The following is a 26,728-nucleotide window of genomic DNA, read 5'->3' as shown; positions in this document are numbered from 1 at the left end:
TTTCCTCCATATAAATATTTGTATTTTTATTTTTTTTTTTCAGTATTTCTTACATTTCAATATCAAATATAAGGCTGTACCAAAAGGTCGTTTTCCGTTACATTTGCCAAAAAAATAATACTCTAATACTAAATTATTTTGAAAAACTAAGAACAAAAATAGTTTCCATCAGTTTCCCTGGGTTAGATCATAAAAAATAACCCATTAACGTGTCAAAAAAGTGTGAGCATAGTTAATATTTTGTCTATACTTTTTTTAATCTTTTAGAATCTACTTCTACTCTTCTATCCTATTGGTAATAGATTGTCAATTGAACATTTATTTACTATTATTTGACCCCACAGAAATAATTTAGCATTAGAGTATTTTTTAGGTGAATGTTACGAAAGCGACCTTTTTTGCACAATCTCATAAATATATATTTATTTACAATGTGTATAACATCACACAATATCACAAACATCTATTATTCCTCAACGTCCCAACAAGGAGATTATTCTTGGGAGAACAAGTCAACGGCTTAAGGCTACACAAAGTGACATCATATCCTCGTTCTTTGGCATACTCAGCTCTGTCAGTGTCCACAAGATTCATACAGGTGCGGCCTGAAAACAAAGTATTAATCGAAATTATAGGTAAACATGATGAGCCATTTTGAAACAAAGAACCAATAATAATGGCATTGAAAAACTGAATCGACCCAACTATCGGGGGGAAAACCTGTGGTTCTGTGTATTGGTTACATTAACATGTCTTACAGGAAGTCTGAGATTCGATCCCAAGTCTAGGCATTCCGATTTTTTGCAAGCATTTTTTCATGTCTTTTTCTCTGCTTCATCCAGTATTGTTTCACACACACACACACACACACACATACCTTTTCAGATTAATTTTAACAATATTTCGCTTGAAGTTGAAATATTTTTTTTTTCTTTATGCTTTAAAGTGCTTGGGACACTTTGTCATATTTGCATCAGTAAGATGGACGATGACAAGAGTCAAAAGATTGATTATGTGGTTAAAGTTTAGCACTAGACCCCAAGAGTTTTCTATCTATGCATCTCGTCTGAACAATCTTAAAATCCCACCTAGAAAATGGCACATGATTCCAACGAAATAAGATACGCTTATATTATCATAATGTACAAATAAACTAGCAATAATACACAATGGCGCTTGGAAACTATGAAAGTAACAGAACTTGCAATCATGTTACAATAATGTCATATTATAGCCCTATTATTATACTCGTGTGTAACTTCATCATTGCACGTTATATGTGCTGTTTATCAAAAATGAACAAATATATAATGACCTTTATCATTTTACATTATAACCCTGAGATTGTTTATATTATACTTAAGAAACTTAATATATACTAATTCCTAGGGCAATTTACAAAAGTGTAAAATTTATAAATATTTATCAAAGAATTCAGTAAAATGACAGATGATCCATTGAGTCTCCTCCTGTTTCATGAATAAGGGTTTTTATTTATTTTTTTATTTTTTAAAGTTTTCTTTTTTTTTTTAATGATATCAATGGTTTGTTAAAGCCGAAAACTAAATTTTAAAAAGCCCATGGAATTAAGATTTTATCTTGATTTCTGTAATTTTAAAAGTAAAGCAAAAACGGATTTGTATACTTAAAATAGGACACTACTCTATTGTAAAATACTTTCTCCTATATCTAACAGACCCAGCCACCCATTCACTGTTGGCGGATGGAGGGATCAGGAAAAAAAAATTAATCATCGTTATTCGAGCACTACACCAATTAAGCTCTCAGGATTGAAGCAGGGTCAGTTATGCAAGTCAAGATCTCTTAGGATTGGGCTACTGGGCCTCTGACTAACTGTAAACCAGTACTTAACACAAACCTTGCTTTTCCAGCTTGATGTCAAACTCAGTCTGGTCTGCAGCATGTCCAATTGTCAAGAAGTCCTGAGAGATCGAAAGGATACATATCAGGATCAACAGAGATAAATGAAATCAAATATAACCTCATTATATGTTGTGACAATAAAGTCATTCTGGGACAAAGGTCAGAACTCTGCCCACACTTCTTTTTTTTAAACACTTTTTTAAGGTGAGAAACTATTACTGCTATTCTCAATTACAGAATCGTTTGTCAATATTCAATTATGAGAAACTGACGAAAACCTTATCATTTCCATAACTTTTCAAAATAACAAAACGTTTTTGTCTTGTTGAGTAACATTACAAAAAATGACCTTTTGTTACAGCCTATACCACACTTTTTATGGATCAACCATCAAAAATGGTGGCAATTACTCACTGAAAAGAGGGGTTCAAATAAAAACCCAATCAAATCTTTGCAATTTCAAACTAAATAAATCAAGTGCTCAAACAAATGGGCTACCCATATTCAGCCATACTTACTGTGTATGAGATGTCAGACTGGATATACAGTTGACTTCTAGGATACTCCAGAAGGTGAGTGTTGTGGATGCCACCATAGCAACATGGGCAGATTACAAATGAGGCTTGAGACTTGGTGCACAGTTCCAAGACCATGTCAGTGGCAGAACCACATGCGTGCAAGCACAGTCCAACTCCAAATTGTCCAATGAAATAGTCCATGTTGCACTGTAAGTTAAAAAATTTTAAAATAAATAAATAAACCCTCACAATTTCAATGTGAAGTTGTGAAAATGCTATGTTCTCATCATTGGTAATTTCAATTTTAGATTAGCTAAAACCACCAAATTCCAAATGTTTTATTAAGCCATAATGCAAAGTCGAAAAAAAGCTACAACTTCATAGTGGATAATAAATAAATAAATGATGATGATAAAACATTTTCAGAGTGTCAATTCTCATTGTCTCATTTAGTCCCCTTACAGGCCATATAAAATCTAATTTTCACTTCATAAGCACAAGGGACCTGTTAGGGACCCTTGCAATATCCCTTACTGCCAGGCACTCATTCTCAACTGAGACTAAAGAGGTAATGTGCTAAGCATTCATTTGTTTATTGTTGTGCTAACAAAGGGTTTGTACCTGAAAAGTCCATTGTCTGTATTGTTCCCATCCGAAGCCTCTCCATTATCACTCTTTTGTTTATATTTTCACGATTCCAGGCTTCAGGCAGCCCCCACAGCTCTCTCTTTTAATATGTGTTAAGTATCTCACTAAACAAAACCCCAACACTACAAGAATTTGTTATCAATATCACTCACACTGTCAGTGAAAATTCCATAAAAATATGTATGAACCGAAATCATGGTTTCCATCCTACTTTATATGAAATGTCACTTTAAAATGTTTTACAGTAGGTTTGGTAAATTTCAATTTGACAGCGGATCAATTTCTGAATAAAATCATGCCACATTCATCATTTTCTTCTAAACTTTCTGTTTTAAAAACAGAATTCAAAGCGAAAAATTTGAACAAGGCAAAATTTGACTCCTGAAAAATCTGTATTACCAATTTGATCTCTGTAAGGGGCATATCTGAATAAAAATATGCTTGGAAGACCAGGTTGTCTAATTATAAATGTGCGGACAGGTAGAAAAAAAAAAAAGCAGTCCTCAAATGACAGCAGATTGAACCAAGTCTTCTTTACATAAGTATGCATATAGCAATATTTATATCGAGTTTTGGGGAGCCTTTGAAATGAAATTAAAATGATCTTTCCTATTGAGAAAATGGGCCAATATTTTTTTTGTAGCAAACCTGATAGAGAGTAACATTGTCAAGGCCAAGACTTCGAAGACGAGACGAGGACTTGAGTAAGGATTCCTCTTTGTTTTCAACTAAGAACACCTGTGGTATAAACAGAAGGAAAAGGTATAAAGAATAATATATATCATTATTATTATTATTATTATTATTATTATTATTATTATTATTATTATTATTATTATTATTATTATTATTATTATTATCTATCATTATATTTATTATTTATCATTATTACTATTAATATTATTATTATTATTATCATTATATTATTATTATTATTATTATTATTATTATATTATTATTATTATTATTATTATTATTATTATTATTATTATTATTATTATTATTACAATCATTATCATTATTATTATTATTGTAATCATTACTATAATTACTTATATTATTATCATTACTACCATTATTATAATCTTCATTTTTATCACAAGTAGTTTCATCACCGGCATCAATTAAAAACCAGAAATAGGCAGTGATGTTTTAATTTTTGAATCAGTATTTTGCTTCCTAATCTTCCAATCGATTTTTTAATGAGATGATCAGAGGCAAATTAATAATTGGAATGTCAAGATCAAATCCGTGAGTCAAACTGTCATCAAGATCAAATTAGGTAAGAACTGAAAAAGGAAATGGAGACAGATTATGTCCAGTCCTTCATTCAAAGAAAAAAACTATCATTTCTATCGCAGACACACTTAGCACTGTGTCAACAAGACAATTGTGTTACATTCCTATTACCCAGCTATCCGTCCTTCTTATTTCCTTCTATATTAGTCAGATTCGATTTTCTGAAATATCTGGGTTGCAATACAATAGCTAGTCACCAATTACCAGTTGGATAGGATGCTAGTGAAGTGCATAGTAAATTCTCATCATTCTGTTTGTTCAAACCTGGATAAATTGTTACAATTAGATTAGTAAAAAAAAAAATGAGTTACGAAAAGACTGAACCGAAAATGGTTGTCAAGACAATTAATCTTTTGAGCACATTATTTTCATTGCACTTTCTAGTTCAACCTTCTAATTTCAAACAAAGAGAATATTACTAACCTTGCACTGGGGAAGAAGGTAGGCACATAATATACCCAGATGTCCCTGTAAAATTTATTTTAAAAAAAATATAAACAATCTAAATGAAAATTGGAATAATAATCTCATCTATGTAATAATACAATCGTAAATATCATCATCATCACCATTGTCATCTGAAACACCATTTTTATAATTACATGAATAATAATCAATAATATCGAGGTTGGTGACCTCAGCGCATCAAGTAAAAATAATGACAATAATAATGTGATAATAATGAAGAAAATGAAGAAATGTGTTGTTCACTGAAATCACCTTCAGAAACTCTACAATAATATTCAAATACATTAAAAAATAGTACATTACATAAAAAGAAAAGTACTTTTGATTGCGAAGGACATATCTGGAACTGGAGTTTATCACAGCGTTTATAGAATCAAACTGACAAGTAGTGCTACCCTTTGGATTGATTTGCCAGGCTATAATGAAGCACTCTCTGCCAGATCTAATAGATACAGCTACCCAATCACTGCTGAGTGGACAGAGGAGTCAGTAAGAAAAAAAGTCAAGCCTTGACTCAACCAAGGATCAAATCTAATTGCTTTACATGAGAAAGTACTCTACCAACCACTTGTTAGAAGGGACACACGGGCACATCTTCATTAAAACAATGAGCAGAACTGCCTACTTGAAAATCTAAAAATTCGTAAGTTTTTAGGAGCTAAAAATTGAAGTCGCTAAAGTTAACTTTAATAATCAACAATTTACCCTCCCAAAGATTAAACACTTCAAAATCGTTAAGATTATGTGGTCTGGCATCAACTTTCATTTTCATTAAATTTTAATGACTTCATGAAGTTCTGAAATCGAGGCCAAAATTTCGAAATTCTACGAATCTTTCTTAATAATAGGCAGATCTGAAAGAGGATTTTGATTGGGGCATGTTGTGGACAGACAGTTTCTACATAGTTTGGCATGGCCTGACGAATTAGTGTCTACAAATCTTAAATGTGAAAATTGCAAATTTATGGTTCTGATCTCAGAAAATCAATAAAATACACCTTAGATACAAAACAAAAAAAAATGCAGCTAAAATAGTGACAATTACTACTATTAACTCACCCCTCCACTACAGAAGTCGACAATGATGTCCCCAGGTTTTGCCACTGTCTGAACAGCTGTAGCTAAATTCTCCAGTTGTTCACATTTCCTTTTTGTTCTCTTAACTGGTACATTTCCTTTTTGAGTGAATCAAACATTAAAAAAAGGTTAAATTTTTAATGACTTACAGTAATATATCGTTTTGATGTTTTTTTTAAAATGAAGATTAAAAACTTCTTTATCTTATTTATTCCCTTTGGACTTCAAGCAATAAATCTTTATTGACACGGATGCCAAAAGCAACAAAATATTTTTTTCCCTCTTTTCCTTCCTTTTTTAAATTTTTCTTTATTCACCATTGTCAACGACAAAATAGAAAAAATTTTCAAAACCAGCCCGTGAGACCAACAACATCCAGGGAAAAGAGATTGCCCAACAGACAACCCCCTTCCCCCCCCCCCCCCACACACACACACACACACAGATTTGGGAGTAGGCAATGGGGTATTCAGAGATCAACCTGAATGGAAATTAATTGGATAAGAAGATGCTAGTGACTGTATTGTTCAAACCTGGGTAAATTGTTACAATTAGATTGATAAAAAAAAACAAATCTCAGTTACGAAAAGACTGAACCGAAAATGATAGTCAAGGCAATTGAGCTTTGGAGCACATTATTTTCATTGCGCCTTCTGTGCGACTTGTGGTATGATACTTGCTTTCGGATCGGAAGGTCCTGGGTTCAAGCTTCGCTCGGCACATGAGTCCTTGGAAAAGGCTCTTTACTCACATTCTCTCACCATACTCAGGTATTAAATGAGTAAACAGCGTTGTCTCTGTTGGAAAAAATGTAATATCACCTAACAGGCGTTGTCGTGTCTCATTCTACAGGTTATGTGTTGATGTTGGTGAGGGACTCCTTGTAAAGCCCTTTGAGCATGTTTAGTGGATATTGCACTATATAAATGCACTAATTTAAAAAAATGAAAGATGACTTATGCCCCAAACAGAGTCAAAATGATTAAGTACACAATAATTACAAAATATAATAAAATATTATAGAGGAAAAAAAAAAAAAGAGCCCTAAATGTATATTTCTTTGTCTAAAGGTTTTCAAAAATGAATAAAAATGAATAAAAATGAAAAAAAGATATGCTCAAAGGATAACCTAATCAAATTCTAATAATACAATATTGTGTGGGGGGGGGGGGGGGAAAGAACCAAAATGTATAATGTTTTGTCGAAAAGGTTGTTTAAAACGAATAAACTGACAATCCTCACAATACGATATTATGGAGAAAAAACAAGAAACCTACTTGAGTAAATCTTTATCTAAAGGTTATCAAAAAATGAATAAACAACATACAACATTATGAAGGGAAAAAAAAAATAAACTTATGATATTGGGGTTATTATTGAATCGTACGTGATACCTTGTTTAGGGTGAACGCCATCTGGCAGGGAATCCCAGTCAACTTGAATGTTCTCCCCTTTAGGATGTGGTCCTGTGACAGCTTGAATTCCTACAGACTGATGTGATATCAAATAGAAATACTTAATTACAAGTAGACAAAAAATTAAAAATTTTGAAGTTTGACAATGCTATTATATGGAATTTTCTTTCAATTTCATTTAGAAAATCCAACACCAAAGCCACCTCTATAACAAACCTTAAAACCTTTTTCATAAGAAAAGGTATGATGGATAAAAAAACAGTATTTTGTTAGACCAATCAGCTTAGTCTGAATGTCAAATGTAATTTTTGTTATTGTAAGTGCCTACATTAAATGACAAGGCGCCTAGAGCAGTTGTCAAATGAAATAGGCAAGATATAAATTATTATTATTATTATTATTATTATTATTATTATTATTATTATTATTATTATTATTATTATTATTATTATTATTATTATTATTCATCATCATCATCATCATCATCATCATCATCATCATCATCATCGTCATCATCATCACCATTATTAATTTTACTAGCAACATCCTGATTATGATGCCAGCAATTTTGTAAACAGTGTTCTGGTACGAAACAGTAACACAGTAGCATGTTTTGTTTGAGTTACAAGTGAGAATTTTTAATTTGTTGTATTTTGTTGTAAAAGTATTTCCCAAAAAAATATTGTAAAAACCCAAAATACATTTATTTCAGCAGTGAAAAATATGCCTACGCACACATCTTAAAGTATCTGTCACCATTTCAAAATTTGTATTACACTCTTTGGTCATTCAAAGTGCTGAAGCCAACATATAACGAATTAAATCAACCTACACCGTTTAGACAATACACAAATCCTATATCATTAAACAGACTTAGCGTTACTTTGTGCTAAAAACCTGAAACACTCTTATGTCACGTACACCTAACATTAACATTTAAGAAAAAGAGGTTCAAGAAAGAATAGAGGTAAATCCCAACTATGAGGACTCCTAGAGTCCCACAATAACCCCAGAACAGGATCTCCATTAAAATTTGAGATACTCAGATGGACTCTAATACACACTCATTATAGGAAGTAAAAACAGACAAACAAAATACAAAATATACAATATGTCACATATAAATATGATTTCACAGAACTGAGATTAAGATAATTATATAATTCGTGTGTATTGCGTGTTTATTATGGTAAGATTTTAAATCATAGATGGTATCAAATATGGTAGAAATATTGATGCAGTCACATTCAATGTTTCTCTGATAACACAATTATTATGTCTAAATATATTCACATAAAATGTTATGATCGTGAACAATTCATAAAAGTCGACCTTTGGCATGAGGTAACCAGACGGAGATAGAGGAGGGGGAAAAGAAGGCAGAGGAGGAAGAGAAAGAAGAGGAGGGAGAAGAGAAAGAGGAAGAAGGGGAGGAGGAGGAGGAGGAAGAGAAAGAGAGAGAAAAGGAGGAAAAGGGGGGAGAGGAGGAGGAAGATTGATATTTTAATAATTTCAGTTGATATCGATGGAATGTTAAGAGGTTCTTATATACCTCGAATTTCTTTAATGCTTGTAAGACATCAGGTTTTATGGCTCTGTGCTTCATTTTGGCATTTCGACTGTAAACCCAAGAAAGAGCATGTATCAGGAAATAGCAAACGTGTCAATTATCTTTTAATTAAAACAAACATTCATCTCCTTATATTAGATTTTTTTTTTTTAAAAGAGAACTTATCTGACCAATTAAATCTAGCCTTGTTGAATCTAAAGAAAATCTAAAACATCTTTAACAGCACAACTCTGGAGAATTACTTTGATATTATTTTTTATCATTATTATTATTATTATCATTATTATTATTATTATTATCATTATTATTATTATCATCATCATTATTATTATCATTACATTATCATTATTCTTATATTTATTATTTTTAGCTTTATTATTTACTTACTGAATTACTTACCTCAGCTCCACCTCCTCTTCATCTTCTTTTTTATCTACCACCTGGAATGTGATAGGTGAGTTATTTTCATTTTCATTTTCCACAGTTTGAGAAAGACAATGAAAGGCATTTCTCAGTTTTCCTATATTCCAACCAAGGCTATGAGCAGTGTCTTGAACTTCACTGAGAGAGAGCATGTGTTGTGTCCATTTCAAGATGCTCTTTACATGGCTAGAGAGAGCTTGAACCACAGCAAAATTCATCGCATTCTAGGTGTAGTAAAAAATTTTTAAAGGATGAAAAAAGAAATATCTTTTGAGATGATGATGATGATGATCAAGAGAAATGGGAAAAAGTCGAGCAAAAAGGGAAAAAAGGAAAAGGTGGAAGAGGAGGTAGAGGGGAAGTAAGGGAAGAAGATCGAGGAAGAAAAAGAAAAGGATAATGGGAGTAGGGGGAGGGAGGGGGGGGGGGAGGATCGGATGTGGAGCTTACAGAGAATTTTTTTTTTTTTTTAAAAGAAGTTAGAGAAGGAGAACAAAAGAGTTAATAAAACAAAGAGAAAGAGAAATTCGAACATAATTTCTTATTCCTTTCAAAATCACTTACCAGAAGATGATATATATAGGTAATGAGAATTAGGTCAGCTACAGTCATCTCAATCCCTTCCGAATACAAATGCTCATACTCAACATCCATGAATGTCAACTCCATTACTGCAGCCTTCAAGTCTGACAAATCAAAAACAGTCTCTGATGCACTATCCGTCTTTTCCACCACCCCATTTTGTGAGGATTTGTCACCATCTTTAAAATGTTTATTCACTTTGAATTTCCTAACGCCGTGTTTTAACTGGACAGTTTGTTCAATAAGGACATGAGAACTGTCAAAGGCAATTCTATCTAGAAATAACAAGTGCTCCTTTGATATTTCCGCAGAGTTTAATCTTTCTATAACTTCCTCTTGAGTGGAATGGCTGTGATTCTCATCTGTTGTGCCATTGAAGGATTGGGTGAAGAGTTCTTTCAGGCGTGCTATCTCTGCACGATATCGTTTGTTATCATTATGAATAAGGCATTTCTGATTGAAATGGTTTTCTAATGTTGTCAGCTCAACTGGAAGTGTCAAATGCTTTCTTCCTGTATTATTTTGTTCATTGGTCTCCATTTCTCTGTGAATATAAATAGACAAAGGGAAATAATTCAATCATAATATTTCATAGCCAGGTTTAGACTTCATCCAAATAGAAGTTTATTAGATTTCTGATTCAGTTCAAATTTAATTATTTATTGTTGCATGTGACTCACTGTCTCAAACTGGTGTTATGGTGGGATGAATCAGGACTCGAAAAGTGAATTTAGAACTAAAATGATAAGAAATACGAAATTGGACTTTTTTTCATTGTATTTTTATATTTGTTCTCAGAAAATATGAATGAATTTTAATAAACCGCAAGTTTCATATTTTTCAAGATAAATTCAATTTCCAACACTGGGTTTATCCAAGATACTGTTTGGAGATAGTGGGTCAGATATTACATTTTTAAAATGGTTTGTTCCACTCATTTAAAAAATAAAAATTTTGTTTAGTAAGTATTTAATAAATATCACTTTATAGCAAAGCAGATTAAACGTGAAATAGTGTCCTATTGAAGGCTACAAGGAAAGGAACAGGCCACGCTACTACATTAATAATAAATAAATAAAATAAAATTCCCTTTATTCATCCCAAAGGAAAGATTTGTCTCTAGGGTCAATTCCAAGGGAAGACTGGAATAACCAAGGCATCAGCCACAGTACAGGGCCACAAATTGAACTAGGACGAGCTGATTTGCTCAAGGCCACACAGCGCAGCAGCGGGTGATCGAACTCGATACATTTCGGGTATGTAGCAAAGACACACCACTGAGCCAGAAGATTGAATGTTAACAAGTCAATCCCTAATGCCGGCTCAGACATGGGGCTTTGGTATCATAGAAAAAGTTGACTCATGTAAAATCTGATTTGCATTTGTATAACTTTTTATTTCCAGATCTTCTTAACTTTTATGTTGGAATAATACCAGGAAAAATTATCATAAAAGAACAGTCAAAAGAAAAGTAGCGAATAAAAAATTACACAAAGAGAAACATAGAGCAAGAACAATCTATTGATTGCATAAATTCTCATATCACTCAGCTGCCTGATTCCCAAGGACCTAGCTCATAATTGGAGACCAATGTATAAACATTCTTTGTTAACAAAAACATCATGACATTCCACTTGGTTGTCAGTTACCATCCAAAATGTAGATAGCATCAATCTATTTGAAGAGCTTCTCCAAACATTGTAAAAAGCAAAACTTAATCTAATAAGGACCACTGCCATATTTTATTAACAAGCTATAACTGTTATCCCATATGTGGATAACTAACCTCATATCTGTGATCAGATAAGTCACACTGCATGGAATGTCCACTTCACATAACTTTGTCCAACTTGAAACCTAAATAATGACAGAAACACAAGACAAGTAGTTATAAGTACTTTTGATTGACCCATAGACATTTAATTTTCAAAACATAGATGTAAAGGTAATTTATGGAATTTAGTTCCACATTGTAAGTTTTCATTAAACAAAGATTCAATGAACTGATAACATTATAAACGTGACTTAGACAGGGGGGTGATATTTATATGAAGGAATTAGAGCAGACTGCAATACTAAAATTGTAAAATTGCATAACAGAACTGAGTTGTTTATTTAAAGAAGGAGTCGAGGCTCTGGTGCCTATATATAAAATAATAAAAACTTGTGTAAAATACAAAACAAGAAAAACATTTTAAAATAAAAAAATAGCACAGAAACAACATCAACGTCTATATATTTCTCTTTCTTTGTTTTGTTTTTTTACTGACACTATAGCTCTATTTAATAATAAACTCACCTCTGCACACATCTTCATGCATCCTTGTTTAAAACCCTGTAAATATGAAAATTTAAAGAACAATGAGCTGTGATTTTTTTAAAGTCTCATTTCTGTCATGTTTTGTTTATAAAACAACATGAGTACTGTAGACTGTGGATTCAGGTTCTTAGACTGAAGGTCAATTCTTGTGTATAAAAAGCATTGATGAATGCAAGATGCGATTACTTAAACTAATTGGTTTCTGAAAATGTTTTTGGCACCTTAATAATTCAATGGATAAAGCATTGCATTAACACTTGAATGAACGGGATTTGAACCTTACTCAGTCTGAAATTATACTGCCGCTAAAGTGTAAGTTATTTCATTAAAACAGACCTTTAAAAAAAATATCTCCATGGGATTAAAAAATACTTATTCTCAGTTTTCTCATTCGGGTTTGGTTCATGCCCATTAAATCCAAATCGTAATTTAATTTTAAAAATTTGTTAAACATGAAAGTAGAGTAAAACCTCTTACTTGCAGTCATCTAAGATAATGGACCACATGAAATGGAAATGTCAAAATACTATGATTAAAAACTTTTTTAAAGTAATCAAATATTCCCTTCTGACAAAAAAAAACTAATGTAGAGCACTTCCATGCAGGTATGACCCATTAAAGTGGGGTTTTTTTCTTTAAGTATTCTAGCGTAGGGGCATTTTTTTCTTTAATTTCTTTTTTGTATTTGTTTTCATATTCACCTTTTATTGAAGTATTATGTAATGCATCTTTGTTTCATTTTTTGTCTTCAAAGTAACAAATTAAAGACGTCATTTTTTCATCCTTCTTTAAAAACTCTTTCCAGGGAAGTTGAATGGCAATTAAGGTTGCATTACTAAAACTAACAAGCTGTGATGGTGACATAATAAAATATTCACAAACAGACTGACAAAACATCTCAAATATTGAGAACTAAGAATTAATCAGGATTCCCACAGCACTGATGGTGGTCATAGTAGTAGTGGTGGTAGGGATAGTGATGGTGATGTTGTGTTGGTGGTAGTAGTAGTGGTAGGGATGATGTGGTGGTGGTTGTAGTGGTGGTAGGGATGGTGATGAGGTAGTTGTTGTGGGAGTGGTGGTAGGGATGGTGATGTGGTGGTGGCTGTTGTAGTAGTGGTGATATGGATGGTGGTGTGGTGGTTGTAGTAGTGGTGATAGGGATGGTGATGTGGTGGTTGTAGTAGTGGTGGTAGGGATTGTGATGTGGACGTGGTTGTAGTAGTAGTGGTGGTAGAGATGGTCATATGGTGGTGGTTGTAGTAGTAATAGTGGTAGGAATGGTGATCTGGTGGTTGTAGTAGTGTTGGTAGGGATGGTGATGTCGCGGTGGTTGTTGTAGTAGCAATGGTAGGGATGGTGATGTGGTGGTTGTAGTTGCTGTGGAAGGGACGGTGATGTGGTAGTGGTTGTATTTGTGGTGGTAGGGATGGTGATGTGGTGGTGTTTGTTGTAGTAGTGGTTGTAGTGATGGTGGTAGTGATTGAATGTAGTTGTGGTGGTGGTGGTGGTGGTGGTTGTTTTAGAAGTGGTGTTAGTGATGATGATGATGATGATGATGATGATGATGATGATGATGATGATGATGTAGTGGTGATGGGTGTTTGTAGTGGTGGTAATGACGATGATGATGAATTGGTGTTGGTTGTGGTTGTATTTGTGGTGGTAGTGATGATGATGATATAGAGGTGGTGGTGGTTGTGGCTGTGGTAGTGGTGGTATTCATTGCCGTTGGAAGTAATGAAGATGGTGTTTTGGTTGTAGTAGTGTTGGTAGTGATGATGATGCGGTGGTATTGATGATGATGATGATGATTATGATGATGATGTTGTGGTTGTAGAAACGGTAATCTCGCAAAATTCAATGTTTTATGCTAAAATGGAATTCAAGGAGTTTTCAAGATTTTCTCAGTAATATCATAATCAAGGAGTTTTCAAGGAGTCCTTGAATTTAAGGAGGCCGTGGGAACCCTGAATTAATTCTTTTGAATCCAAATTGCGACTAATCACTTCAAAACCATATGATGTCGGGATGAGACAGTTATAATATAAACCTTCGTTGAAGAGAGAAAATTTTGTTTCTTAAACTTTCAAAAGCATTATTTCAGTAATTCTGACTTTAAACACATTTTTCTTCATCTAGTTCATTCCAACATAATACCAGATTGTCATAGTGTGGGTCACAATTAGAAATCATGCTTTACCAGTAAATCAATCAGATTCAGTGAAGGATTCTGGGTGTGTGAGTCCTTTATGATGTGTCTGAGCACAACACATAAACCAGACCGAATCAGTCTCTGGTCCGGCTGGTGGATGGATGGCAGGTTGACATTCCTAACCAGACTAGGTAGATCCTGCCATGATGAAAACTCAAAACAAAAATGTGACAAATCCTGAAAGGAAAAAAAAAATATTTTTTTTAAAAGAAAGAAAATTGGAGAAAAAAGGGAGATAATTATTTATGCATTTTGAATGCAAAAGCTCACGTGATTGTAAATGCATCATGTCAAAATTAGAGGGTTCTTCCAGAATAAACAGGGGAAACGCTATAATTTGAAACAAGTATGAAATTTTCAATTCTGGAAAAGGTCTAGGTTTCTCTTTCCCTTCCAGATATTCTCGCAAAATATCTGCACACTTATTGCATAACCAATTTCAAATATGCTACCCTTGATACTTGGTCAAAGAGGAGAGTTATAATTTTTTAATGCAAGGGCTAAATCCATGAGATATTTGTTAGTTTATTTTTAAATGTTTTACAATGCTTGCAACACATTTAGGTACATAGTCATATCAGCGCCAGTAAAAAGGAAGATAAATTGGGATAGTAAAAAGTTCTAGAATTACAATTAAAGTACCCAAGAAAATGGAAGACAAAGGGGAATTCATTCAAATAGGAAACAGATGTAGATTCCAAGAGCACACTATCAGTGACTTAGTTTGAGATCACCTAAAAGTCTCATCCAGACACAAGTACAGGTCCCAACAAAGAGGAATACACTCAAATGTTTACAAATCATATTTATGTAAAACAAAAATAATACAGTGCATAACAGAGAGATGATTTACAAGACAAAAAAGATCATCTCTCTAAATTCTGACTATACATTTGACTATTTCCCTCCCAGACGGGGTATCCGGCCAGGACCAGAACAAAACCAAGTAATCTCGTTCCAAGACAAAGACAGAAAGCATGTTGGAAAACAGATATAGGAGTATAGAAGACACAGTAAGTGCCTCACTGCCCACTATGGGAGAAATCCATGAGAAGTACACAGTGAGGATGAAAGTGTTTATGCTGAGGGTGTACTCAATCATTCAAGGATTTATCATTTGTGCAGTCTATTTAAAATGGGGCATTTCGTCTAAGCCAGGAAGATTGCCTTCTTCTTTAGTGATGTCAGAGGGCAATGTTAAGCAAGTCCATGAGTTAATATAGCAAGATCTTTAAGATAGACTTATTATTATTCTTAACCAGCCAGGGCAGTAACCACCTCTGACAGACTTCAGATCAAGTTTATAAATGTCATTATGTGCTGGTAACAAGAACTGGTCATTGTTTGCCAGCCGAATTGGTGAGCATTTTACTTGTTACTATCTGTGGGAATCTAACACAAAAAGATTTTAAACATTTTAAAATATATTTTGATGTGGCTTGCATAGTGCAAAAAAAATAATCTGAAATTTGAACACAAATGAAAATTACTCACACTTATATTGTATGAACAGACATCATTAGAAGATATGGATGAGAGCTCCACGGATACAAAAACAACTTTGATCTCAGTTTGACAATACTTTGCGATAAACAAAACAACACTGGATTGTAAAGGACATATCACCTCTGTCTTATCAGAGGACAGGCGACCAGAAATATATAATGTTGTTGACATTATGTTACATGTAGGTATCTGTCAGGAAAAAAAGAAATAAAAGAAATATTTTAAATAGAGTCAAAAAAGTGTGCCTTATTTCATAAAAATCAACAAATGAAAAATAAATAGAACCAAATAAAATGCAGACAAGGAGATCAGCATGGCTCAGTTGCATGGTTTTTGCTTTGTACCAGAAAGGTACCAAGTTTGATAACCCGCCACGCTGTGCAACCTTGAGCAAGTCATCTCACCTTAGCTTACCTCACCTGGGTTATTCCACTCTTCCTTGGAGTAGACCCTAAAGAAAAAAATTCCCCTTGGAGATGAATAAAGGGAATTTCACTTATTCTATCTATTAACATCACTTTCATGGATATAGTAAAGAGCAGTGGGGCTGCCTGAAGCCTGGGGTCATGAAAATACTAATGAAAAGATGAAAATAGAAAAGCTGCAGTTAGGAACAGTACAGTACTGTTGTACTATTCCCATCCATGTTCATCTTCTTCTGGAGATAATAATCTTTATTTTTGGCCGCTGGTAGACACTGCGTGCTACGCGACGGTGACCACGGGATGGTAAACATCGCGCGTTACGTTGTGGGAAAGAAACGGTAGTAGGTGCAGCGTATTACGCTACCACCCACTTGCCGAGATGGTAGCTGCAGCGTAGATAGGTAGAGTAGAGCGTAAAACGTTACGAAGTTTCCGATGGCTGTTATAAATCCATTTTCCGTTTCGCATCCAGATTTTATTACGCTACCACCCACTTGCCGAGATGGTAGCTGCAGCGTAGAAAGGTAGGGCGTAAAACGTTACGAAGTTTCCGATGGCTGTTATAAATCCATTTTCCGTTTCGCATCCAGATTTTATTACGCTACCACCCACTTGCCGAGATGGTAGCTGCAGCGTAGAAAGGTAGAGCGTAAAACGTTACGAAGTTTCCGATGGCTGTTATAAATCCATTTTCCGTTTAGCATCCAGATTTTATTACGCTACCACCCACTTGCCGAGATGGTAGCTGCAGCGTAGAAAGGTAGAGCGTAAAACGTTACGAAGTTTCCGATGGCTGTTATAAATCCATTTTCCGTTTAGCATCCAGATTTTATTACGCTACCACCAACTTGCGGAGATGGTAGTGCAGCGTAGATAGGTAGAGCGTAAAACGTTACGAAGTTTCCGATGGCTGTTATAAATCCATTTTCCGTTTCGCATCCAGATTTTATTACGCTACCACCCACTTGCCGAGATGGTAGCTGCAGCGTAGATAGGTAGAGTAGAGCGTAAAACGTTACGAAGTTTCCGATGGCTGTTATAAATCCATTTTCCGTTTAGCATCCAGATTTTTGTATTTTGTGGCTCGGTTTTGTTTCTCGATTATGAGTCCAAAATTTTGTTTAAATCCCACAAACGCCGCATGCTGCCAATTAACCTCCTCCTCCTCTTACTACTACTACTACTACTACTACTACTACTACAATAACTTTTTTTAAATGCTACGCAGCACTACTTCCAATTGTAATTGTATTATCTGACGATGTAAAAATACAAACGAAATGGTGAAAAATGAAAGATATTGGATGGAAAAAGTAGAATCAATGTACCGTTGGGGCTCAAATCCTTCGTCGGCAAAACAAACAAGTGGTGTAAATATGACAAATGCAGCGTTGCACTGTTGGGTGATTGAAGTATAAAGGAAACGGTGGTGTACCATACGTTGTGAGTAGATTCCCAAGGCTGTTTCACACATGAACATTAAGAGCAGGTCAGTTTATAGAAAGACGAAAAATGAGTAAAATAAAAGAGATACTTGTTAGAAATATATTAATCGTATCTAGTAGTAGTAGTAGTAGTAATGATATTGGTAGTATAGTTAGTAGTAGTAGTAGTAGTAGTAGTAGTAGTAGTAGTAGTAGTAGTAGTAGTAGTAGTAGTAGTAGTAGTAGTAGTAGTAGTGGTAGTAGTAGTAGTAGTAGTAGTAGTAGTAGTAGTAGTAGTAGTAGTAGTAGTAATGTGATAACTATGTGGATTAGAATGGGCTGGGGAAGAGGTGTTTGTGCGGTGTCCGGAACTTCGTGAAGGAAATGAATGGCCACTTTTGATGACTGGAAAGGAAGGAATAGATGGACAGATCTGTATTTTTACACACACACAGATAGAGAGAGAGAGAGAGAGAGAGAGAGAGAGAGAGAGAGAGAGAGAGAGAGAGAGAGAGAGAGAGAGAGAACAAAAGCATTTGTGGGAGAGACTTAGTGGATAATAGCACTGTTGGTAGGGACTCGGTTGATAATAGCACTGGTTGCTGGGAACCGATGGCTAATAGCGCTGGTGGAAGGGACTCAGTGGCTAACAGCACTGATGATAGGGACTCAGTGGCTAACAGCACTGATAATAGGGACTCAGTGGCTAACAGCACTGATGATAGGGACTCAATGGCTAACAGCACTGATGATAGGGACTCAGTGGCTAACAGCACTGATGATAGGGACTCAATGGCTAACAGCACTGATGATAGGGACTCAGTGACTAATAGCACTGATGATAGGGACTCAGTGACTAATAGCACTGATGATAGGGACTCAGTGGCTAATAGGGCTGGTGGTAGGGACTCAGTGGCTAATAGCACTGGTGGTAGGGACTCAATGGCTAATAGCACTGATGATAGGGACTCAGTGACTAATAGCACTGATGATAGGGACTCAATGGCTAACAGCACTGATGATAGGGACTCAGTGACTAATAGCACTGATGATAGGGACTCATTGGCTAACAGCACTGATGATAGGGACTCAGTGACTAATAGCACTGATGATAGGGACTCAGTGGCTAATAGGGCTGGTGGTAGGGACTCAGTGGCTAATAGCACTGGTGGTAGGGACTCAGTGGGTAATAGCACTGGTGGTAGGGACTCAGTGACTAATAGCACTGGTGATAGGGACTCGGTGGCTAATAGGGCTGGTCTGGTGATAGGGACTCAATGGGTAATAGCACTGATGGTAGGGACTCAGTGGCTAATAGGGCTGGTGATAGGGACTCAATGGGTAATAGTAATAGCACTGATGGTAGGGACTCAGTGGCTAATAGGGCTGATGATAGGGACTCAATGGGTAATATCACTGATGGTAGGGACTCAGTGGCTAATAGGGCTGGTGATAGGGACTCAATGGGTAATAGTACTGATGGTAGGGACTCAGTGGCTAATAGGGCTGGTGATAGGGACTCAATGGGTAATAGTAATAGCACTGATGGTAGGGACTCAGTGGCTAATAGGGCTGGTGATAGGGACTCAATGGGTGATAGCACTGATGGTAGGGACTCAGTGGCTAATAGCACTGGTGGTAGGGACTCAGTGACTAATAGCACTGGTGGTAGGGACTCAATGGCTAACAGCACTGATGATAGGGACTCAGTGACTAATAGCACTGATGATAGGGACTCAGTGGCTAATAGGGCTGGTGGTAGGGACTCAGTGGCTAATAGCACTGGTGGTAGGGACTCAGTGGGTAATAGCACTGGTGGTAGGGACTCAATGGCTAAGAGCACTGATGATAGGGACTCAATGGCTAACAGCACTGATGATAGGGACTCAGTGACTAATAGCACTGATGATAGGGACTCATTGGCTAACAGCAATGATGATAGGGACTCAGTGACTAATAGCACTGATGATAGGGACTCAGTGGCTAATAGGGCTGGTGGTAGGGACTCAGTGGCTAATAGCACTGGTGGTAGGGACTCAGTGGGTAATAGCACTGGTGGTAGGGACTCAATGGCTAATAGCACTGATGGTAGGGACTCGGTTAATAATAACACTGGTGGTAGGGACTCAGTGACTAATAGCACTGGTGATAGGGACTCGGTGGCTAATAGGGCTGGTGATAGGGACTCAATGGGTAATAGTACTGATGGTAGGGACTCAGTGGCTAATAGGGCTGGTGATAGGGACTCAATGGGTAATAGTAATAGCACTGATGGTAGGGACTCAGTGGCTAATAGGGCTGATGATAGGGACTCAATGGGTAATATCACTGATGGTAGGGACTCAGTGGCTAATAGGGATGGTGATAGGGACTCAATGGGTAATATCACTGATGGTAGGGACTCAGTGGCTAATAGGGATGGTGATAGGGACTCAATGGGTAATAGTAATAGCACTGATGGTAGGGACTCAGTGGCTAATAGGGCTGGTGATAGGGACTCAATGGGTAATAGTAATAGCACTGATGGTAGGGACTCAGTGGCTAATAGGGCTGATGATAGGGACTCAATGGGTAATAGCACTGATGGTAGGGACTCAGTGGCTAATAGCACTGATGGTAGGGACTCAGTGGCTAATCGCACCGATGCTAGGCACTCAGTGGGTAATAGCACTGATGAAGGGACAGTGGCTAATAATAGGGCTGGTGGAAGGGGCTCCGTGGCTAATAGCACTGGTGGAAGGGAGTCAGTGGGTTATAGGGCTGGTGGTAGGGACTGACTCAGTTGATAATAATAGCACTGGTGGTAGGGACCAAGAGAGAGAGATGGAACAATAGCACAGGTGGCAGGGACTCAGTGGTTTATTACACAAACAGGTGGCTAATAGTAATGAAGTAGGTACAAGTAAAACGAATAAAAAAATCAAGACATGTAGGATTGCAATATCCGCCACAACCAGCAAGGAATACAATTTATTACTGTAATAAAAGATTCAAATTCAATATAGAACAAACATTGACATCGAAACTGAAGGCATAAACCAAACGCCCATGCCAAATATTTCATGATAAGAATATCACCATTGCAATGTACTGTTCATCAGTAACATAATTGAGAAAAAAAAAAAAAAACACATCAGAGGCACGACGAAACACCTTGACTTGGGATTTAGTTCCCCCCCCCCACCCATTCCACGTTAGCAACTGCACACCCCTGCAGCCACGCAGTCCTCAGCACATAGGTACACCTTGACTTGGGAAAATGAGGGAAGAATAAACTTCAATATCAAACCATGATTAATTAATTTAATAAAAACCTGACTACTGGTAAGCAAATAAATATAAAACTAAAAAGCCCAAAAGAAAAAAACAACCCCCAGCACCTTATGCCATACTCTCCAGTGACTCTGAAAAAGACAAGCGTGTGCAGTCGGCGCTGCAACAAGAAATTTCCGATAAAGCAAAATAGTTACAAGGGATAGAGTAGAGTCATGTAAAGAAAGTAGGGCATAACATACTCCAAGAAATGTGTTACATAAATGAGAACTTTATGCATTTCTGGTGATTATTTAAGAACATGCACAAAATTTACAAACATAAGAATTACTGTCAGGCAAATGAATGCAAACATTGTGGAACCAACGGATACAACGAAGACATCTTGTCTAGTCAGTTGGCCCACTGCTTAGCTCTCTTGGGGGATCTTCTAATCTAGATTCATTTTTTTAAATCCTCCTTTTCTTCGGTAAACCTAAAACAGTAATTCCAACACCTTTTGGTCTTCCTCTCTTTCCTAACTTTGTTGGTGGTTTGATATTTAAAAGATGCGCACTGGTGGTAGGGATGCAGTGTGTAATAGCACTGGAGATCAGAACTAAGCAGTCAAATTATATGTCACCAATGGCAGTGAATACAATTTACATGCATTATGAAAAAAAATTTATCCCACATTGGAACGCACTAGTCCGCTTAAAACATCTGAGCTAGGAAATGTTTCACCGTAAAGGAGAACCTGTAGTCAAAAGTCCATTTTTTATCTCGCAGTGCCAATATTGGTATTCCCCTATTATTTTTTAGGTGGTAGGAGGTCTAATTTAATGATTAACACAAACACACACACAAAAAAAGCTAAAAACTTAAATGTGTGGCTGTGTGGTCTTATGGTATGACACTCGCTTTCAGATCTTTACTCACATTCTCTCACCGTACTCGGGTGTAAAATGAGTACCTGGTCGTTAACGGTGTTGTCTCTGTCCGAAAAATTGTAATATCGCATAACAGGCGTCATGTCCTATCCTATATGTTAAATATTGCTGTTGACCAGGGACCCCTTGTAAAGCGCTTCGAGCACATTTAGTGGATATTGCACTACAGCATTTAAAAAGCTCAATATGTTTAAATGACTTCAATGACACAGACAATATAGGCTAAAATCAGACCAACCCCCCCCCCCCCCCCCAATTTTCTACAGTGATGCATCGAAAACCAACGAATACCTTCCAAATTTGCACACACTGTCTCCGACAATAGCTTCATCATGATGTAAAGGTTTAGCAAGACTTGAAAATTTTAATTAATTTATTTATTGAATTGTTCTTCGATTACGATTGAAAATTTGGCACAGAATGACAGGCAATTTAATCCAATTTAAAAGTTCATAAAACCACTAAATTTTAGTCTAGCCCAAAACCAAATCCATCATGATGCAAAACCCATCATACGAAAGATTCTGACCAAATTGGAAGACTATTGGAAAACAATCCAGATATGAATGTCAGAAAATCAGGAAATGATGCAAAATGGAATTTTGAGAAAAAACATAATCTTTCTTTAATTTGATAAACAAGCTAATTTTGTAGATAACGTCCATCAAAATACCAAAGTATAATCAATATGGAACAAGAAAATGTAAATTGATCAAGTTCTGAAAAGAAATTAGAAAAATAATTGATTCGCTAACCCATATCGCTCAGAAAAAAATATTGAATGATCTCAATTTTTCATTTTTTAAAAAAATAATTTGGTGGTCAAATATGCTTTATAGTTAATCTCAGAAACTAATAATGTGAAGATAAACACCAAAAAAACCAAGTCTTTAATTATTTTTTTTTACATTTTACAGGGACACCCTATAGACTAAGATTAGTTGTAAAACCCTAAAATTTCTAACATTGATCAGATGCACCAAAAACAAGCATATAAATTTCTTTCAAATTTACACACAATGTTTATTACATAAATAACTACATCATGATGGAAGAGTTTACCACTAGTCTACAAAATAAATTCTTTACAATATCTTTTAAATTTCGACTGTAATTGTGGCGCAGGTCGACAGGAAAAAAATAATTTCTAAAATTAAAAAATCCTCTAAATTTTAATTTACCCCAAAATGCTTCCATCATGATGCAAAAGACATCATAAAAAAGATTCTGAACAAATCTGAAAATAATCTAAAGGAAAATGACATTTTTATGGTAGTTAGAAAATCAGAAAATGACATACAAAGGAAATTTGAGAAAGCACTAATTTGACATAAGCTGATCCATAAAATTTTCAAAATAATGACCATCATAGGACAAGAAAACACGAAAATTGTGGAGACTGATTTGACTACAAAATGTATAAATGATTCGCTAACCCATTCCCTAAGAAATTAAATGCTGAAAATTTTTATATTACCTTACTCTAATTTTGTGGTCAAATATGATTTATACCTTACGAATTCATCATCGTAATTGTAATCACAAAAACTAATTATCAAAAATTCTCAAAATATGATTTCGCAAAATATGATTTTAAGCACTACCCTTATTTTTCAATTTTTTAAAATGCCGCTTGTGAGAGAAGTATCTAATCAATTTGAACTGCAAAATAAAATCTATTTTAAACAAGAAAACAGCTAAATGGTGAAAATAGATCTAGCACCAAATAAAGAGCAATTTGCTTTCGCAAACTCCTAGAAAAAAAATTTCTTTCGTCTCAATACAGGAAAAATCAACACCACATGTTTGCACTGCTTTTTCTGTAGTTCCACAAAGAGGGTTGATCTTGCTCTGGTTTGAAAAATGGAAATAAAAAAGAGACATTTCATTACGTAGCAATTTTTGGAAATGGCTATATAATTAAAATCATTGTCATAAAATGAATTTGTCAAAGACATACCAATTTTTTCTTTAAATGGTCATCGTTCTCACCAACATAGTTGAAATTTTGTTCGCATTACATACAGGACAAAAGTCTTGACAACAAACTCTATTAAGTTAATAAATGCAGTAGTAACTCAATTCAAATAATCCTTTGTCATTTTCATTTAGAAAAACGAGAATTTACATTGAGCATGCAAATCTCAAAGTTGGTAAAATTCCCAGTTTCAATCCCTCTATTTCGTTAGTATTGGCAAAATGAAAATCTCGAACAAAGTGGACATTCCTTTGCGATGTTGAATTTTTTACCCACGAATTGATTGTCTCGAACTGGCTGAGAAAAGGAAATTGAATAGTCTCACTATCGACTCTCGACAGAGTTCATAATAACGGAGCGCTATCATTATAATTATAATATGAATTTTATCAAGACCACCCACATTTACCTCCCTCAAATTCAAATCCTCTGTAAAATACTCAATTTGGAAAATTCGAAAACACGGAAATCTCGAACAAACAGGCATGGTCATGGTCCCGACTTGTTCGAAATTTCCGTGTTCGAGTGTACTGTATTGATCACCAATACAAATGTAAAGGCGCCATGAAGATTTGAAAACATTACTAACCAGTTTCAAGAAAAGCATGCAGATACTCTGCTCTGCTGGCAAAGATGATGGTTTGCTGATTGATAAGATTGCCACAACACACTTGAGCCAACTATCTTTCTTGATTGTCAGAAAACCAGTATGGTCAACTGAATTCTTTCATGTTAGCTGTCGATGAAAAAAAAAAAATAATTAAATTCTCTGCAGTGAAAATGGCACATACCAATGTCATTGCTTAAGTTAATAATAATAATAATAATAATAATAATAATAATAATAATAATAATATTAATAATAATAATAAATAAATAAATAAATTGAAAAAAAAAAGTAATAGTACTAATGATGATAATATCGTTTCTCATTATTGGACAATACTGTATATAGATCTAATCTATATTCATCGTCATTATCATGATCATGAGGCATTTCACTCCAAAGTTCTAAAAATTGTGTCACCGCCGGTACGGCTTCCACTGCTGCTGCTCACTAAAAACTGCCTAGTTGTTACAGTTACACTAGATCTACACAGTATTAGAATAGAAGTAAAATCAACGAAGGATTAATCCATAACGATCACATTGGCATGCAGACCACACACATTCATTCATTCATCATTCATCTCTATCCACAATCACATCATCATCATATCGCCATCGGTCGAGTACACACTGTCCTAGCCTTGATCAAATAAAAGAAAAGACAAATTCTTACCTTTACAGAATCCTGGCGAGTAAAAAAGGTGTTGGTCTCAGTCTGCAATTGCTTAACTGCATTTAACTGCAAGTTTGTTGATGCTCGGAACTCGAAGAGTCACAATTCACAATCGAACAAAACGACCACGACTTCGCGGTTGGCGCCACGGTCGACTTACCGGATGTGACCTTTGACACGCCCGGTAACCTGGTGGAAAATTTCGCTCACTACGCTGCGAGGAATGGGGGCAGTAACGGTTGCGTATTACGCTGTGGCCACCCACTTCGTTTATCTTTTATTTTTATTGAATAATGTTGAGACTTATTATAGTTTTTCATTTGTTGAGAGGACATACTACTTTTTAATTGGCTGAAGAGCATAAAGAAGAAGGAAAAGAAGAAGAAGAAGAAGAAGAAGAAGAAGAAGAAGAAGAAGAAGAAGAAGAAGAAGAAGAAGAAGAAGAAGAAGGAGGAGAAGGAGGAGGAGGAGGAGGAGGAGGAGGAAGAGGAGAAGGAGGATGTGGAGGAGGAGAGACAGGAGGATGAGGGGGAATGAGAAAGAGAAGGATGGGAGTAGTGGAGGAGGAAGGATGAGGAGGAGGAGAGGAGGGCTGGAATTGGAATGAAGTAGGTTGTTTGTTTGTTTCTAAGGGTTTTACGGCGCATGCAACACATCTGATTTTCACAATTTTGGTATCATTAGAATCGTGTTGAAAAGCACTTTATAATGATAAAGGTTTCATTGAGCTCAATCTAATTTGAATTTTTTACCACAGTACCAACTATCAGTCACAGTCTATCTTCTATTGTCATTGTCACTTGTTCAAGTTGAATAAAAGCATCAATTCAAGCTGAGCAACTACGTAGAAGAGGGTGGTGGTATGGAAGGGCTCCCAAGAAAGGTCTTTTTCACATCTCCAAAATTTAAATTGTTTGACCTAACGGATGTATAGCTGATAGCGACGCTGATGAACAGAAATGTAAAATGTTAAAATGAAAATGACGACACTCGTCGACTACAGTCAGTGGGAGGCCTTCGGACCGAAAGCTCCTACTCCTACTCCTACATCCCCAGTATTCTTTTTTTTTTTAATATAATGTTCTAGTAGGGGATTTGAGAGGTGGGAAACTTTTTTTTTTAAGTCTCCCACTCCCCCCTCCCAAATCCCCTATGCCTATAATAGAATAATAGACCATTATAATTATTTTTAAAAAGTTTTCCCCCCTCCCAAACCCCCTACTAGAACATTATTAAAAAAAAAAAAAAAAAAAAGAATACTGGGGATGTAGGAGCTTTCGGAAGGCCTCCCAAATAAAATTTCACTTAAAGGAAAGAAAGAAATTAGGGAACGCCTGAGTACTGACTTACATATTAAATACGAGAGTAGACAGTCACACACCATTCAGTATTCAATATTGACCTACGCAAGAAATGAAATGAAACGAAAATGAAAGGAGGACGGATGACGGAGGAATGATTGTAAATGTAGCATGCAGAATTGATTTTGTTT

The 26,728-nt window shown here is 35.5% G+C and overlaps 1 protein-coding gene and 1 long non-coding RNA gene across 2 annotated transcripts; both read right to left on the bottom strand.

Moving 5' to 3' along the window:
* Positions 1-26,728, bottom strand: LOC144970820 (glutathione S-transferase C-terminal domain-containing protein-like). Its single transcript, XM_078910876.1, has 15 exons — positions 26,587-26,728; positions 15,914-16,114; positions 14,408-14,596; positions 12,184-12,219; positions 11,671-11,741; positions 9,867-10,428; positions 9,279-9,526; positions 8,862-8,928; positions 7,289-7,385; positions 5,877-5,992; positions 4,773-4,817; positions 3,699-3,788; positions 2,403-2,609; positions 1,880-1,943; positions 1-605 (listed from the first exon to the last, which is right to left on the bottom strand). Exons 2-15 carry the CDS (start codon positions 16,094-16,096, stop codon positions 454-456), a joined length of 2,127 nt encoding a protein of 708 aa, XP_078767002.1. The 5' UTR covers positions 16,097-16,114; positions 26,587-26,728; the 3' UTR covers positions 1-453.
* LOC144970819 (uncharacterized) lies at positions 22,228-25,503 on the bottom strand. Its single transcript, XR_013645028.1, has 3 exons — positions 25,237-25,503; positions 24,544-24,690; positions 22,228-23,827 (listed from the first exon to the last, which is right to left on the bottom strand). It is a non-coding gene; the product is annotated as an uncharacterized LOC144970819 (long non-coding RNA).

This window comes from Berghia stephanieae, chromosome 4 (assembly GCF_034508935.2).
Source record: "Berghia stephanieae isolate SIO BIC M18660-M18661 chromosome 4, UCSD_Bste_1.3, whole genome shotgun sequence".
Lineage (NCBI taxonomy): Eukaryota > Metazoa > Mollusca > Gastropoda > Nudibranchia > Aeolidiidae > Berghia > Berghia stephanieae.
This window is presented reverse-complemented; position numbering and strand designations above follow the sequence as displayed.

Bases quoted from the DNA above. Each gene is read 5' to 3' on its own strand.
- LOC144970820 (XM_078910876.1), bottom strand. From the start codon at position 16,096: ATGTCAACAACATTATATATTTCTGGTCGCCTGTCCTCTGATAAGACA. The intron at 12,220-14,407 runs GTAAAGCATGAT...TCATATTTACAG, and splicing joins TGAATCTGATTGATTTACTG to GGTTTTAAACAAGGATGCAT. The intron at 7,386-8,861 runs GTATATAAGAAC...ATATCACATCAG, and splicing joins AAGCATTAAAGAAATTCGAG to TCTGTAGGAATTCAAGCTGT.